General features: G+C 38.4%; 1 protein-coding gene across 1 annotated transcript; it reads left to right on the forward strand.

Moving 5' to 3' along the window:
• The first annotated feature begins 431 nt into the window (after positions 1-431).
• Positions 432-15,125, forward strand: LOC103355673 (T-complex protein 11-like protein 1). The gene is made up of 10 exons (XM_008279549.1): positions 432-1,117; positions 2,224-2,314; positions 2,439-2,568; positions 2,676-2,796; positions 3,796-4,016; positions 5,233-5,369; positions 6,392-6,573; positions 7,571-7,752; positions 8,194-8,366; positions 9,509-15,125. The coding sequence occupies exons 2-10, from the start codon at positions 2,236-2,238 to the stop codon at positions 9,739-9,741; spliced, it is 1,458 nt and encodes a 485-aa protein (XP_008277771.1). The 5' UTR covers positions 432-1,117; positions 2,224-2,235; the 3' UTR covers positions 9,742-15,125.
• Positions 15,126-16,331: the final 1,206 nt, after the last annotated feature.

Here is a 16,331-nt window from a genome sequence, read left to right on the forward strand (position 1 = left end):
CCAAAAACCTGAAACCAAAGTTAAGTTTAGAATGAAAAAACTCTTTGGTATTATTATTGATATATGATATGGATAAGACAATCATCAACAGATGTCATCCAACTAATACATTTGTTCTTCAGTCATATTGAACTACTGTAGACCAAATAAGAGCAATTTGACTGATAACTCACAGGGACATGAAAATGTGACATCAAAACAACGGATAACAAACAAGATCCAGACTAAATATGGAAACGGTAATAAAAACACACATTAAACAAAACTACAGAAATTCAGTAATTTTGAAATTGAGAAAGTTAAAATGCATCAATTTACAAAATTAGCAACCAACAAATCGAAATACATCTTGTTCACAAACATTTCTGAAAGTAAATCGCTTTAAAGTAATTTTGTTATCGGATATCGCAGGCAATTATTTTTTACAAATAAATAATTAAAAAACAAACAAAACGTAATTATTAATTAGAAGCAATGGCTACCTGCACAAAAGTGTGACATTGAAAGATAAAGTTCACTGTTCATGCGCTTCAGTTGTAATGTACATATCCGGTATATCAGTGCCTCTCGAAGTCTCCGGGTTTTTTTTTAGGAAACAGGACATTTCCAGCTGTTCACATATAATTATGCTGTATACAATGGACCGTGCACACAAACGCACCGGTCGCTTTCCACTTTGTTTTTTTTGTTTTTTACAATAATAACGAGGAACAGGTGGAGCTAGTTTTGTTTCAAACGACAAGCGGAGAGCAGCAGAAAGTTACCATAGTGACACGCCCACTGTTTTGATTTGAGAACGGGCCAAACCAAAAAACAAAAAGTCTCACCCTTTTTCTGTATTTAATGTATAAATGATTAAAAACCACTTATTGTGTATACCACTACATTTCGTATCACAACACAGCCGACCTGTTGGTTTTTCATCATGTATTGAGGCGTTAACGAAGTTTGTAATTTTTAAGCGCCTCCCCATGTCTCGGTAAGAATGGTTTGGTCCAGGTTTGAACTGTAACGTCAGTGTTTATGAAGGTGGTTTTTAAACGGCAGAAACAAACCGACGAGTTGCATTTTTCCATCTGTTCAAGTCATAATAAATTCATTTAAATATCAACACCGGGTAAGTCCAAGTCTGAAAAGTGTCATATTTTTCTTACAGCGCACCTTTACGCTTTTTGTTGTTGTTGTTGTTGTTGTTGTTGTTGTTGTTTAAAATAATGTTACATTTTAGTTTGCAGTTTTGGCTAATTTTATGTATCGTAAATATAAGCGTGTATGTTAGCTTGTTTTTTTATTTTTTGTTTTATTGGTGGAAAGTTCTCCAATACTGCACTTAAGTATGCCTGACATGAGTATTTCCATTGTCAGTTACTCCAGGGCACTTAAATTGCAAATATAGCCTTCTTTTTTTCTATTACTTAATTTATAATTAGAGTAATAAGGTTCTTTGCAGATTTACATGTGCACCACATAAACTCTGATATGTGATTTATGGGTTAATATGGGCTTTATTGATCCAGGGGGATGTGCCTAGTAGCATGTAAAGTAAGTAAAATTACATTACAATCCAGTAATATACAGTATTCTGATATTAGCAATTCTACCTGATTCCTTAAATGTTAAATTTGATCAGAAGGCTTGTCACAATATTTCTGCACTTTAAATAGTATAATGTTATAATGTATAGCCCAATGCTACATAACATTACATATCCTAACCCTGCTTTTAGCTGTAAAATAATATGTTCTGGTCACTTTGACAAACTTAATGACAGTGTTAGTACATTCAAATTCCCTTTAAGGCTCCAAGTAATTATTTTTAATGTCAGTTAGTCAAGAGATTGTTTCATCAATTCATTGTTTTCTTCCCGTTAATTAACAGAAAAAAAGTGGAAAAATGTCTGTCATAATTCCCCACTGCCCAGTAAGATGTTCACATTTTTTGTTTAATTCAACCAACTGTCCTGACACCTAGGAATAGTTACTTAGCTGTCATAGGTGTAAAAAGAAAAGAGGAAGTTCTTAACATCTAAAAATATCATATGTTTAGTTCATTTGTCTTGAAAAATTACTAAATTAATTGATTATCAATTGACCAATGGTCTCAGCAGTGAATTTAATATGTGAATGATTTTTTTCCCATTGTACTTTCACTGTACATATGTTGTGACATAATGAAATAAAGTTCCCAGTTTAACCACTTTAATGAGTGATTTAAATGTCGTAGACTGTTGCTGAAATGCCAAATCAGAGAGAGGAGGTTGCTGATGATTCCCCTACTGACCTTCCCTGTCTGGAAAAACTCAACTCTCCTGCAGGTATGGAGCTTTATTATAGCCGTTATTGTTTTCAGGCACGTTCAGGGACCATTAGTAATTGAATTATTACCACGGTGGCAGTTTTAATTATCTGTGGGTGTGTGTGTCCTGTCTGTGGTGTCAGGGAGCCCACCCACCGCCTCATTATCCAGTCTGATGGAGCTGGAAAATTGTGTTTCCAACCTGAGCCTTGCGCATGAGATAGTAGTGAACAGAGACTTCTGCTTCAAACCCAGGAGCCCTCCCACAGACAGGCAAGAAAAAACACTTCAGTACAGCTAAAGTGACCTTGGTTATTCTTAAATTAAGTGAAAGTCTAGACTCTTTTGAAGTGTCTTTTAAGCCATTTGTCCTCATTTAGCTTGGAAGGCAGAGTGACAGAGGTTGTTCACCGGGCATTTTGGGACAGTCTTCAAGAACAGCTGACCAGTGATCCTCCGAACTACAACCATGCTGTCCTACTGCTGCAGGAGGTCAAAACTGTAAGTATCTGCCATCAAAAGGGTTCACTGAGGCATCTGACTTCACTTTAAAGATCAATACCAAAGTGTAGACAAACGCAAAGTAAACACATCACTAATCTTACACACAGGAAGTTTGTAACATCAGACTAATGATAACTAGGGCTTAATCTATCTATTACTTTATTTAGCAATTACAGTTTTTTACTTGGTTGAGAGTTAGTCCTTAAAATGTCAGAAAATTTGAAATCCCAAGCTCAAGTCTTCAGATGGCTTTTTTCTAACAAACTAAAACTCAAAAATAATTTGTTTACGGTAATATCAAACTGAAAAAAGTCAGCAAATCCATCCATCCATCCATTGTCTATACATTGCTTAATCCTCATTAGGGTCATGGGGGGCTGGAGTCTATCCCAGCTGACTTAGGGCAAAGGCAGGGGACACCCTGGACAGGTCACCAGTCTATCACAGGGCCACACTTAGAGACAGACAACCAAGCACACTCACATTCACACCTACGGACAATTTAGAATCACCAATTAACCTCTCCATGTTTTTGGACTGTGCGTGAGGAAGCCGGAGAACCCAGAGAGAACCCACACTGCACGGGGAGAACATGCAAACTCCACGCAGAAAGATCCCAGCGTGGTATTTTTGTTTAATAAACGACTGAAACAGTTTTTTAATTATCAAATTATCACCTAACACTCTACTTCAATAATAACAACTAATCAAATCTCTAAGTGAAAGGAAGGAAAGAAGGAACATTAACCTTTTTTGTGTATGTTTGTATTTACTGGTCAAACTAGCCCAGAAACAAATTAGCAAATCCAATAATTGAACTGAAAATTAAGAAAAAAGATGATTCAGATGTGGCAGCTTTTTTCAATATAAGGTTGAATTTTTCCTGATGTTTACATGTCTTATGTTATCAGGCTGAACATGTAGATAAAAGGATGAATTGAATGTAAATTTTCAAACTTAACAACTACAATAAATACAGCTTTTGTTTTCCATTAGATGCTTCAGTCCCTCCTCATGCCCGGTCACATCAGACTGAGGTCTCAGCTGGATGAGGTGCTGGACATGGAGCTGATCCAGCAGGAGGTCGATCACGGAGCTCTGGACCTCCACAGACTGGCAGCATTCATTATCGGCACCATGGCGTCTTTATGTGCTCCTGTGCGTGACCCAGAGGTCCGGGCACTGCAGGACCTCAAAGACCCTGTGGAGCTCCTGAGGTAGCACCTCTTTTAGAGATTAATCTTATGTCTGACATGGGCTCAGTGGACCCAGGTGATCTGGCCCACGTATCTCTTCCTGAATTTTAAACAAGTCCAGAGTATGCAGCCAACTGCATTTCTATAATAGTAACGCTGCTAACCCACATTATTACAACAAACCTCATTAAACCAAATCTAAATATGAGGTGTGGCCAACACATTCTAAGACTGCGCCTATGAAAAAGGGACAAATATAGCCACCACACATTTCATAGTAGTCTACTTGTTCAGTGATGCACGACCTTGAGCACACCTGCTACACCTTGAAGTCCCATTCTGCTCAATAGAGAGCAAACATTTGAGACATCAAAGTTGCAAATGTCAATTTCTGTGTGGAAATGAACCAACCTTCATGTTGAAGATTATCACTGGTTATGAGGGTCGGGTCTACAGCTACAACCCAGAGACCAATCAGCAGGCCTCTTTAGAAGAGCCCACATTCTCCAAGACTGCAGGAAGGTGCATCTGGTCAGCAGTGTGACCAGGAGCATGCTTGTTGTTTTGTTTGACATTCACTGGGTTGTGCACTGTGAATTCATCTCCCAGGGTCAGGCAGTCGGTGTATAGTTCATGTTCTACTGTAACTTCCTGAAGTGCACCAATACAATCATCGCTCTCCACCCGTCCCACTCACCAGATTTGGCTCCCCTCCCTGGTGCAGTTCCTCTTTCCCAAAATCAAGTTCAAGTTGAAAGCGTTGCCATTTTGACACAATCAAGGAGACTGACTGCACGTTGCACATGGTGCTTGACATGCTTACAGAAGGGGGCTCCCAGGAAGTGATCCAAGTGAAGCAGGAGAGCTGGGAGAAGTGTATCACTGCAGAAGAAGACTACTTTGAAGGGGATAGCCTCCAAAGGGAAATCAGATTAAGTTTTCCCTTGTTGTAGGCAATAAATCTAACCTTTTTGATTGCACCTTGTATACATTTTCTCATCAATTTCTACTGAGAAGTGCAGTTTTAATCTCAGTTAAATGCATCTTTTGTTAATGAGAGATGTTTACTTCTGCATCCATATCTGCAGTTACCTTTGATTAAAACTGAACTAGATGATCATGCTTTGGCTATTGTAGCAGCTCAACTCCTGCAAAAATTCAGTAAGGCTTAATTAGTGCATATTTACTAAAACTTATTAGCATAATAATAAAAGTGATTCCCTTGCTTTCCCCTTAGGGAGATTTTTCGTGTCTTGGGGCTCATGAAAACCGACATGGTTAACTTCACAATCCAGAGCCTGAGGCCTCATCTCCTGCAGCAGGCCGCGCAGTACGAGAGAGCCAAATTCCAGCAGATCCTGGACAAGCAGCCAGGTGAGCAGACATTTAATTCTACAGTGCTTCAATCTCCAACCTGTCTTACACAGTGAGCGTGATCAATGATAAAGGTGACTTTGAGAGTGTAGCATTTATGTTCATTGGATATTTCAGTTTTCAATTAAATAAATTCTGACCCTTGTCACTCGAAAGTGCCGTCCAACCATTTTTCAGCCTCTCATATATTAGGTGAGGAACAGGACAACCAATCACTGAACTCTGGCTTTTTTGGCTCAGATATTCTTTCTAAGTAGAGCTGGCTAATCACAGTTCCTGGCACAGTGACAGGGCTACTGGTGCTGACGTAGTCATGTTAGGTGGGGACACTAAATATCCTTATTAGAACTTCAGATGGGCTTTTTTTTCCAAAAAAAAAAAAATAAAAATCACTGTGTCCTGAAACATGCATGTTGTTAGCAAAATATTTTGGGAAATAAGCAGGCAAAGAAGGGCTGAAACTAATAAATACTTTTGTCACCAATTAATCGAATAGGTTTTTGCTTGGGTCATTGTTTTGTCTATAAAAAAATATACCTCAATTCAATTTTCTAGGTGTTTTGTTCAATCAGGAGTCCAGAGCATATAGATATAAAACATATTTAGAGAGGAGCAAGAGCAAGCAAATATTGACAATTTGAGATGCTGAAACCAGAGAATTTTTGCCCTTTTTGCTTTGACAAATGACTTGATTGAATCAAATCTGCAATTTGTTGCTGATAATGTGTCTGTCATTGACCTATTGATTAACCAACTCGTCTAACTTAATTGTCTTAGCTTCGAACAGAAACTTTTAATTACTAGAGTTTGAATCAATAAAGTATGTTCCAAACACCATTTAACTGGTTTTGCTTCCCATATTCCTTCATCAGACTCTAAGACCCTCATTCACTTATTTCTGCTGAATAAAACATGAAAACATTCATCTTCTCCATCGTTCAGAACTCTGTGGATCCTCTGGTAATCCAGTGACACGGCTTTTATTCGTGTGTATTTCTTTATAATTTTACATTTTCCCGCAGCTTCTCTGGATGATACCACCGTCTGGCTTCAGGCAGCAGTGTCAGAAGAGGTGTCGGCATTCGCAGCTCAGTCTGATTCCTCTGGTTCTGACAGCCAAGGTCCTCTCAGCGCCACCGCTGTCCTCAACCGGGCCTACATGCGCCTGCTCCACTGGGACCCGCAGGACCAGAAATATCCCGAGGTCAGCTGCAGCCTCAAAAATTACCTCTCACTGTGCCTTTCATTACGCCAAGTGATATTTTATTGATTATGAGGGAATATTTAGTTTCCCTACGCACTCCTCCTCACCCTGCTGCATGTTAAAGCATGTGACAACACACTGGAGCTCTTGTAAAACAGCAGCTCCAAACCTTTTTTTTAATCTGATGTGCCCACACAGCCCTGTCAGATGAACTCAAATACTCATTAATCAACATCTGATGCCTTTTAAATGTCTTTAGTTGAAATGATTTTAACCTCAACAGTAGAGCAATGTTTTATCACAAGTGATTTAGTCAAGTTTGTATTCATATATAACCCTTTAAAATGACTGAAGCTATATTTTTTAACCATGTAGCCATTGCTATAGCTCTCTATTTTAATATTTTATCTATTATGCTCTTTCAGCAGTTTATCTATTACTTTTGGCTAACAAAATCAACCAAATATCACTTTATTTAGATAAAATTCTAACAATTTAGCCGTTAGTTCAACTAGGTATTTGAATGATTTATCCATTTATTCTAGCTAAAGAAATTACAGCTTTATCGCCTGGTTTTATCTGACAAAATCAGCCATTTATCCATTAGATTTAGCAAATCATTTTCGTGATTTACCCATTTATTTTAAGGTTAAAAAAAACAAAAAAAACGTTTTATACATTACTTTTTAGCATCAATTTTTAGCCATCAATCCAGCTAACTTTAATTTTAGCAAACTGGTTAGACTTCTCAGCTGGCTCAGTATATAAAGTTGTGTTTGTTTGTTTTGATGTTGTTTTATACATCAAATTATAGCTTGTATTTTTTCCAGTTAGTTGAACTTCTCTACAATCTGTCACATACCCTCTCGTAACTGCAGAAGCATCCCCTGGCTAAGAATCCAATTTTGCTGGCTTTCTTAGAAAAGGCTCATATTTATGCTGTAAATTCCCAGTGATTAACCACCTGACATATGACCCTGACCTGCCCTCCACACAGACTGTGCTGATGGACCGAGCCCGCCTGGACGTTCTTGGCCAGCGGCTCCAGATGCTGGTCCTGGAGGCGTCAGTGCTGCTCCTGACCAGCACTCAGTGTGGGGTCGTTGTTTTCACCCTGCAGGGGTTTGTAGGTAAACTCAGGCAGTCCATCACTGCCCTGCTGGAGGGCAGTCACACCAGGTAAGAGGAGGATGTGGTGATGCATGTACTGGCTGTCATGGGGAACAGGTATTGTATGAGAAGGAAACCAATGGAGGTGACAGCAGGCAACTAGCTTGTCAGAACAGATCCAGCTAACCTCATTCTTTCTGTTCAAGAGAAGCCCCGTCATGATTAGTGGATAAATGTGGAACAGCAGCTTGCGATATTTGAGGCGCGCTCACACTCTGGCCCAAGCTGCAATAAAATGTAGCACAGGCTGTTTCTTGCTTAATCACCTTTATTAAAATGTAATTTTAATCTAAATGCCTATTGAGAGAACTACATGTTATGACTGCAGTGAGTCCCAGGACTCTTTACTTAGCACTCAGTGTAAATGGATAAATTCATAGGCCTGTGACCTAATACACATGTAATGAAGCCTGCTGGTAATTGCTGTATTTCTGGTTTCTGGTGCTACAGGGAAGCTGACCTGAAAGGGGCCCTGTTAGGGGTTGGGGAGATGGTAGTGCAGCAGGTGACCGAAGCTCTGAGAGCCCAAGGAGCAGCAGTGCTGCCTCAGGAGAACCAGGACCTGCTGAAGGGACAAATAACTGACCTGTGGAAGCATGACAACCCTGTTCGCATACTTACAGGTCAGCCATGAACCCAAGAGTAGATAAAGTATGAATGCAAGTACAAATGATACAAATCTACACTTTAGATTTCAGTTTCCAAGTCTTTATTTGTGGATGCTGGTGACTTTTCGTTGAAGGTGTGGTTTGAAAATTTTCTGAAATTCAGACTTAATAAAAATGCTACTGGAAAAAAAGCTGTATATTTTAGACTGTAAAATATCTTGGAGAGCTACTATTTTCAGTGGATACAAGACACATGACTTGCAGCTGTTGATTTTTATTATTATTAAATTTGACCCTTTTCTCTTGAATAGAAATTGTCATCATAGCTTTCCAGAGATCATGTTGAAATCATTATATTTCCTATTTTCTCTAACCAACTCAAAAAACAAGACAGTGTTCTGATATTTGCTATTATATTTGACATCAACGATACAGATCATAGATTTGATTGAGAGTTGATCTGGGGACAGACTATGTAACGCATTCAGCTTGAAAAAAACCTCAAATTATTAGTTGTCAAAATCAGACTGCATATATTTATCTGTATTAGGAACATCTGTAAACCTCCTTCTGCTGCATTGTCACAGGTACCAGCCTACCAACACTGAAAGATAAATGCTGAAAAGTCCTCTTTTAAATAAACACATGTAAATATAGATTTGTGTTGGAGTTTGCTGACTACAGGAATTTCACTTTTACTGGAAATCTATTTTGGTTCCAAATATCATTTATTGATCTCCTTGATTACCAACAATTGGTAGTAGCCTTGAAAAAAAATATTGGTTTACCCCTTATTAATAATATAACTTATTAACTGTTCAAGCTATAAAGCACAAATGGGAAAACAATGACAAGATCACATGGAAGAGAACCTTTTGTTGGATACTGTCGGGTCAAACAACTAACAGGCAGATAAAAAAGAAGCCTTTCAAGTAAAATGCGAAGAAGTCTTTTGATTAAGAAAGGTTAGTATATTTTACTCTGTGAAACAGCGGCATTTTGAGCATGCCACATTTCCCCCCGACAGGAGAAAGATGCATTATGATGCCAATAAGTTTGGGTTATCTCTGTCCATGTGGATGCTTTTAAACTTGGATGTGTGCTGGTGCAGAGCGCTGACTTCTCTCTCCCCCTCCCTCTCTCTCGATCAAACATAGGAGAAAGAGTACAGGGCTTCCTTCGGGCCATGCTGCAGGGCGGCCCCGCTAAAAGGAGTCCAGAGCTGTCTGCTCCCCTCAGGCTGGTGAGTGCTGAGCTAGCTGAGCTGGGGACGGCCTTTGGGCGAATTGTCCACTTCAACCGAACAGTCTTTGGTCCCTTCTATGCACCCATCCTCAGGAAACTGCTGTTCCCACCAGGAGAGGCTGAGGCTGAGGAGGACTCACGCTAAGCTGAGAGGGATCTAGACAATCAGTGGTGACCTGAACATAAGCTGCAATTCTGTATTAAACGTGTAGCCTTAAAATGTAAATAGAACGGATGAAAATGTTCAAGGGAAACTCAGCATTTGACATTCACAGTCTCTAAAGAAGGAATTGTTTTAGATTTTAGGTCAAAAAATGTCCAAATCAAAGCATTAAGCAGATACTGAATAATGATTATAGTGTATCTTAACTATGAACCTGTGTATGCAAAACATCAGGAAGTAGCTGTGTGGAAGAAACAAATACTAGCTTCCACTTTTAATGAGAAAATGCAGTATCCTCACATTTACAAGAGACTGACTGTGGTTCTGGAATGTTTTTAGAAAAAAAAAAGGAACCAAAGAAAATATGCTACCAGTTTTTAAATAATACTTAAGCTTCACTATGCAGCTGCTTATCTTTATGTTGACAGATGTTTATGTCTAACTTACCAAAGACAGTGAGCACTTTTTCATACCTATTATTTTCCTTTTTTTCCCCCTTTGCTGTTGTTTTTGCACCTTTGATTATAAACCAAAAATATACTCCAGTGTTTGCCCCACAGCTGTTGGTGTTGGTGGGGTGGGGAGGGAACAACGCTGATTTGTAAAGCAATACCTAAGTGATTCACTTTCACTGTTTGCCAGCCATTGAAACATTTAAGATTAAACAAATGAAAATACACATATTCAAAATTCTGAGAGGAATCACCTCTGTACATTTAATTACTTTGGGAAAACCACAACAAGATACACTTGCAGTGGGCTGAGCTTAGTTACAGTTGACTTTTTTGAAAACCTGTAATTGTCTAATTGTTTAATTAGGGTTCAGATGATGATGTCTAGTTCGTTATATTGCTGAAACTAAATAAGAAACTATTTGATTTTGGAGGAGAAACAGTTTTGAGTTGATCTCTCTGATAATGCCAGCGATGTGTTACATTTAAATTATTGCTCCTACAGTTTCAGGAAGCCATTTGTGTCTATTTATTTCCACACATTATTAAAATCATTCATCAGATTCTCGCTCATGTTGTCTAATCCACCACAGCAAACATCATGTTGATATTCATGCGTGCCGGTGTTGCGTGGTAATAACTGCATCACCAAAATAATAGAGAGTTGTGCAGATGAGATGTTCACTGTGATGGATCACACAACACACAATTTCAAGAGTCAAGACTTAAAACTTGTCAGGAAAGTTTCAAGTGTTGGCTGGCATACTTATTATTAGAAGTAGCAGGCTGGCACAATATTGGGGGGAAAAAAGACCACAATATTTAGTTTTTCTTTGATGTGAAACATTTTTACAAGATGAGTTGAATAGCTCCATTTGTAAAGAATTAATTGTTGTTATTGGGGAGGGTTTTGTAGGGCAGTGGATCTGCATAGAAAATCAAATAGCCATGTAAAAAAGATAAAGATAATAATATCAAAAAAATGTGTAAAGTTTTGTCTTAGCTGATATTAATAAACAATTGTTTTTAGAAAGCTTAAAAATAATATATTAAATATATTAAATTAAGGTTATTTTTCACCTGAATTGAGAGAATCTGCTAAAGGCAAAATCTAAGTAAAATTGAACTCCAAGGCGCCTAACATTAGCTTACCTGTACATAGTATACTTTACCAATGTTACCTAACGCCCCACATGCAGGCTGTGGTGTGCTAATGTCAGATTTACCTACGTTCAAACCAAACCTGTTTCTTGCACATTTTAATAAATACATGGAGAGCCTTTTATGTCAACAACTCCATGTCTCGCAAATAAAGTTATAAAAAAATCTCAGCATACCCACGAACCTTTAAATCAGAGTAAATGATGTGCTATTAGACAGACTTCTCTGGTCGACTAATTATTGAAATTGAGAACCTTGTTAGTTTTCTTTTTGTATCAGGCAGCAAAAAAAAAAGGTTTTAGCATGATGTGTTTAAGTGAACTTATTTTATGTTACATGAAACTTCCTGCGATGGGACTATTCCACATGCTCACATTGCAGTGTAAGTGCAGAAACAATATATTGTGCAGACCTAATAAACTGACACAGATGGTTACCTGGAATGGAGCTAAAATAACACATTTCTAACATGTATTATAATTTGAAGAATTCTATTCATAAATGGAGTTAAAACACATAAAAACACTGATATTGCTGCTTTAACTTCAAGTTGCTTTGCTACAAGTCCAAGGAGAACAGATGACAAGTCACAGAGCGACACATTTTGTTAAAAAATAAATGTCCTGGGAGTTTAACAGCACTTCCTGATGTCCTGATTTTTTCTAGAATCTTCAAAGTCAAAGTCTGTTACACTATCCAGATTTATAACTTGTTTTCCAAACTGCAACTTCTAAGTAGTCAAAAATATGTATTTTTACACTTTCAGTATGGCACAATGAAAAATATCAACATGCTTTTGTGTTTCCACGTGTAACATAATGTAAAGTATTTTAATGGACAAATAGTTTTATTTTTTTGAGGTGTATAAATTAAGCAAGACTTATTAGTTCCCGCTAACCGTTTTTTGTTTGTTTGTTTGTTTGTTTGTTTTTTTAAGTTTTTGATGCTTCTGGGAAATACCAACACATCAATACTGATCTGTGATTTTGAAACACCAACAGGCACTTGGATGCTTAGCTCTGTGACTGGAAATTGTTTTTAAAAAACTATACGAGAGGCACAAACTGGCGCTGATCGTTTGTTTAGATTAGAAGTTGCACCACCCACTAATCTCTTCAGCTGGGGAAACACTAGAAGTATAATTGTACAGTAACTACCGTGTTGTTATATTTGTCACTTTAAATTTTAAACAGCTGTTGTAATGTTTCTGTTCTTTTAACTACTCAGCCATAAAAAAAATCAATGCTGACAACAGACTTGAGAGGGATTCTTTAGTCTTTGTATTATTTAATTTCATTAATATAATATTGCTTTGAAATTTGAAACAGTATCACATTTTCATTGACAAACCATACTCTGTCCACAAACATGGGCAAAGCATTGTATGCTGGTACAGTTTTTTTTTCTTCTTCTTTTTTTTTCTCTACATTTTGTTACCCTTTAATAATTCCCACAGTTACTATCTTCAATAGACCTGAATCAATAGAAATGCTCATTAATGGTCTATATCATTAATGGTCTACAGTGCTATAACATTACAGTACCTACATGACAAGATCAGAAAGTCACATGGAGGCCAGGAAATAGACTTGACCTTTCTGACTGACCTTTCTCAAGACAGGAGTGATACACAGGTCCTGTTTAGCCAGTGATGGGGGTCCACAGGTTACCTTTTCGTCTGTGTGTTGGGATTCATCTCAGGGGCAGTGGAGGTGCAGGGGAATATACAGAGTGAGATCTAAATGTCAGAGTAGCGCTGGTTGGCCCTGCACATTGCGTAAGGCTTACCTCTCGGTTTCTCTCTCTACCTCTTTTCCACTGCTCTGCCCACTACCTCAACACACGCAAATAAAACCACTCACATCGGCTGCTCCCCTTCAACTCACAGCTTGGTATCCGGAAACTTGAATGCTGGGGCGAGCTACACAAGGAAAACACCAATGTTAAAAAGACCGGTAACATGCACAGCCATATCATGCCACCAAAACTTGCTTTAAATAGCTGCTGCTCATTAAAGTGTAATGCTTTTATATTATGCATCCATTCTAGAGCAGGTTGTCTTGGTGACACACAAAATGGAAGAACATACGTGACAAAAAATGTTGGGAGGAATGACGACAATGGCGAAATGTCGGGATGGGGATGAATCGCTTTGTTCTGGCGTGTAAACGAAGAGGGGAGGGAACATAAAAAGCGAATGGTGGATGAGTGAAGAGGAGACGAGACACTGCTACAGTACGTACAAAGACTGCTCAGGCCAAGTGCATCAAAGGGTACAGAACACAAAAAACACTGCCAACATGCATCGTCAGTGGAAGCTAACAGTTAACAGTCAGAACAGAGTGGCAATGACACAGCCACGGTACCGCACACAGACCGGTTACATCTTAACAGTCTCCAGACACACTGTCTTCTGGAGAGGAGCTCAATCCCTCACTTCTCCTGCAGCACACAGAAACAAGGACAGTGGCCAGTGATGTAACAGTAACAGTCCAAACTCCCATGAGGACAGACAGAAACAAGGCGTAGAGCACGCACGCTAGGTAGTGCACACGGGAGGTGGGCGGGGGGGGAGAACCCACAGATATGTGTTGACTCCACGGCGAGCATTTTTTAATCACAGTGCAGGAGGAAAATCCTTTGCAAAAAAAAAAAATGGTGTCATGTTCTCAGCATAACAAATCCATTCGCATTAACACGACACCAGAGCAACGTTTAGATTTGGCTCTTTTAATGTAGTGGAATTAAATCTTTTCACTGCTGTTTATTTTCAAGTGACATACTTTGCATGTACTGTACCTAATTCTAAATTGGCGTGAAACAGCATGGATACCTACCCATGTAATCATGATAATAAGATGCTATGTAGGGAAAGGTGCACTAAATTGTGCTCGGGGGGCTCATTAAAACACTCAAGTTAAATTAAATCTCTTTGAAAGTGTTTTTTTGTTGTTGTTTAGATTACCAAAATTGTGAAATGTGAACCAATGTCAGTACACCTTTTTTTTAAATTTGTTTTTTTCTTCATTTTTTTGCCTCTGGTTGTAATATTATCGGGATGCTTCGTGATCCCTTCTCAATCATTCTGTCCCAAAGTGTTTCAGTTTGCCCCGTCTATCAAAAAAGTATCACAAAATGCACTAATGTCCCGTTTGCACCATAAGAAAAGAAAACAAGGATTTAAAAGGGATAGTGCCATGTTTTTTTTGTTGTTTTTTTTTTTAAACACAGTGTTTCTTTTTTTTTTTTTCTCTTTAAATTGACAAGAAGAAGAAGATGTTGTGATTTGCAGGCTCTCAGTGCTACCATAAATGCTGAGAGGCACTGGGCAGTACAAGGCCAGAGCAAAGACTCATCCTGACAAACCTGTACCATCATTAGAACAACGTCATCCCAGCCAGTCACAGTCAATTTAATACACCAGGAAATCAGAAGTGTTTTTTTTTTTTTTTTTTTCCTTTTTTTAAAAGTCTTTCAGAAGCAGGGTGGAGGCGTGCAGTTGTTGGGTGTTTGTGTTTGGGGGGTGGGGGGGGAGTCAGGGGAAGGTTTTTTTTTTTTTTTTTTTAGTTGATTATAGATAACCGAAATAAAGTAGGGCTGTTGTCCTCGGTAAAGTGTAGGAAAGTTGTCCTCCCGCATGTGGGTGTACGAGGTCTCAGTTCTTGGTCCGTTTAGAGTTCAGACATCAGTGATAAGATTTGTGACCGATCCATTGTGGTCTTACTATGAGTACTGTACAAATGCGTAGAAAAACAAAAACACAAGGTTGTTTGCTGCATGTTGCTGTTTTGTCTTTTCATTGATTAATTGTCCGTCTTGCATCCCATGCTAGCAAAGCAGCCTCCTCATAGTGCCTCACAGTGGTAGATGCCTGGTAAGACAGGACAGGCTACAGATGGAGAAAGAAAAAAATTAAAACTGTCTTGAGGCAAAACAACCAAACAATTAAATAAATTAGGAATAAATTAAAAAAAAAAAAGAAGAAGAAGTTTAAAAAAAACAAAAGAAAGAAAACAAATCAGTTTTATTTTACAGATTTGGAATCTTCAATCTGTTAAAGGCAAAATTTAACATTTCGGGGCATAGGCATATTCGCTTTCTTGTTGGAAAATTATGCGAGAAGATTAATAACAAACTCACATCCGTGTAATTGTGACTCTGCTGCCAGCAGCTGGCTAGCCTGGCTCTGTCTGAAGGTAACAAAATCAGCACCTCTAAAGCTCTCTGACTGGCACATCTTGTTTGTTTAATCCACAGAAAACCAAAACATAAAAATGACAAATCGCACTTCAAGACGCGGTCGTGTGCCAGACTAATCCAAACTTGTCAATTTTAAGAAATGGCCAGTAACCGGAAAAATAATGAAGATGCAACTCTGGGAAACAGTGTAACAGTGATTTGTTGTTGTTATTTCCACTTGCTGGTGGGCTTCAGAGATGCTGCTTGTCAGATTTTGTCATTTTCATATTTATTACACAGACATGAGAGTGGTATCAATATTATTTAATATATGATATCCAACTCTCTGCAAGAAATGTAACAAGCATATTTCCCAAAATGTCAAACTGTTCATTTAACAGTTTAACACACTGACACCTTCAGTATTACATAAAACTGTAGTTTACTCCATAAATTAAATAGAACATTTCTGGAAGTACTTCAACTTGCTGTTAGGTCGAGCCAGTGTGAAGTCTAGATACAGAGCAAAATAATAATAAAAAAATAAACATGCTTGTTTTGCCTGTGGAGAATCTTTTTTTTTTTTTAATGGCTTGAAAGAGGAAGAATAATAAAGATGTAACCTCTGGGAGCTATCGGGGATTTGGAGGCAGATGCAAGTTGTCAGGAAGAGGAGGATGAGGAGGAAGAGGCAGTTTGGTTGAGAGAGCAGGGCCACTGTAAAATGAGATCAGTCCGGGATCATCCGTTCCAGGGCTCCGCCATTGGCTGCAGCAGCAA

The sequence above is a fragment of the Stegastes partitus genome, unplaced genomic scaffold (genome assembly GCF_000690725.1).
Source record: "Stegastes partitus isolate 25-593 unplaced genomic scaffold, Stegastes_partitus-1.0.2 Scaffold5, whole genome shotgun sequence".
In the NCBI taxonomy this organism is placed as follows: Eukaryota; Metazoa; Chordata; class Actinopteri; family Pomacentridae; genus Stegastes; species Stegastes partitus.

What these genes read in the sequence shown, in the direction of transcription:
- LOC103355673 (XM_008279549.1), top strand. Translation starts at nt 2,236, where the DNA reads ATGCCAAATCAGAGAGAGGAGGTTGCTGATGATTCCCCTACTGACCTT. An exon ending in AGGAGCCCTCCCACAGACAG is followed by an intron (nt 2,569 to 2,675) that starts GCAAGAAAAAAC and finishes GTCCTCATTTAG; the next exon opens with CTTGGAAGGCAGAGTGACAG. An exon ending in GACCCTGTGGAGCTCCTGAG is followed by an intron (nt 4,017 to 5,232) that starts GTAGCACCTCTT and finishes CTTTCCCCTTAG; the next exon opens with GGAGATTTTTCGTGTCTTGG.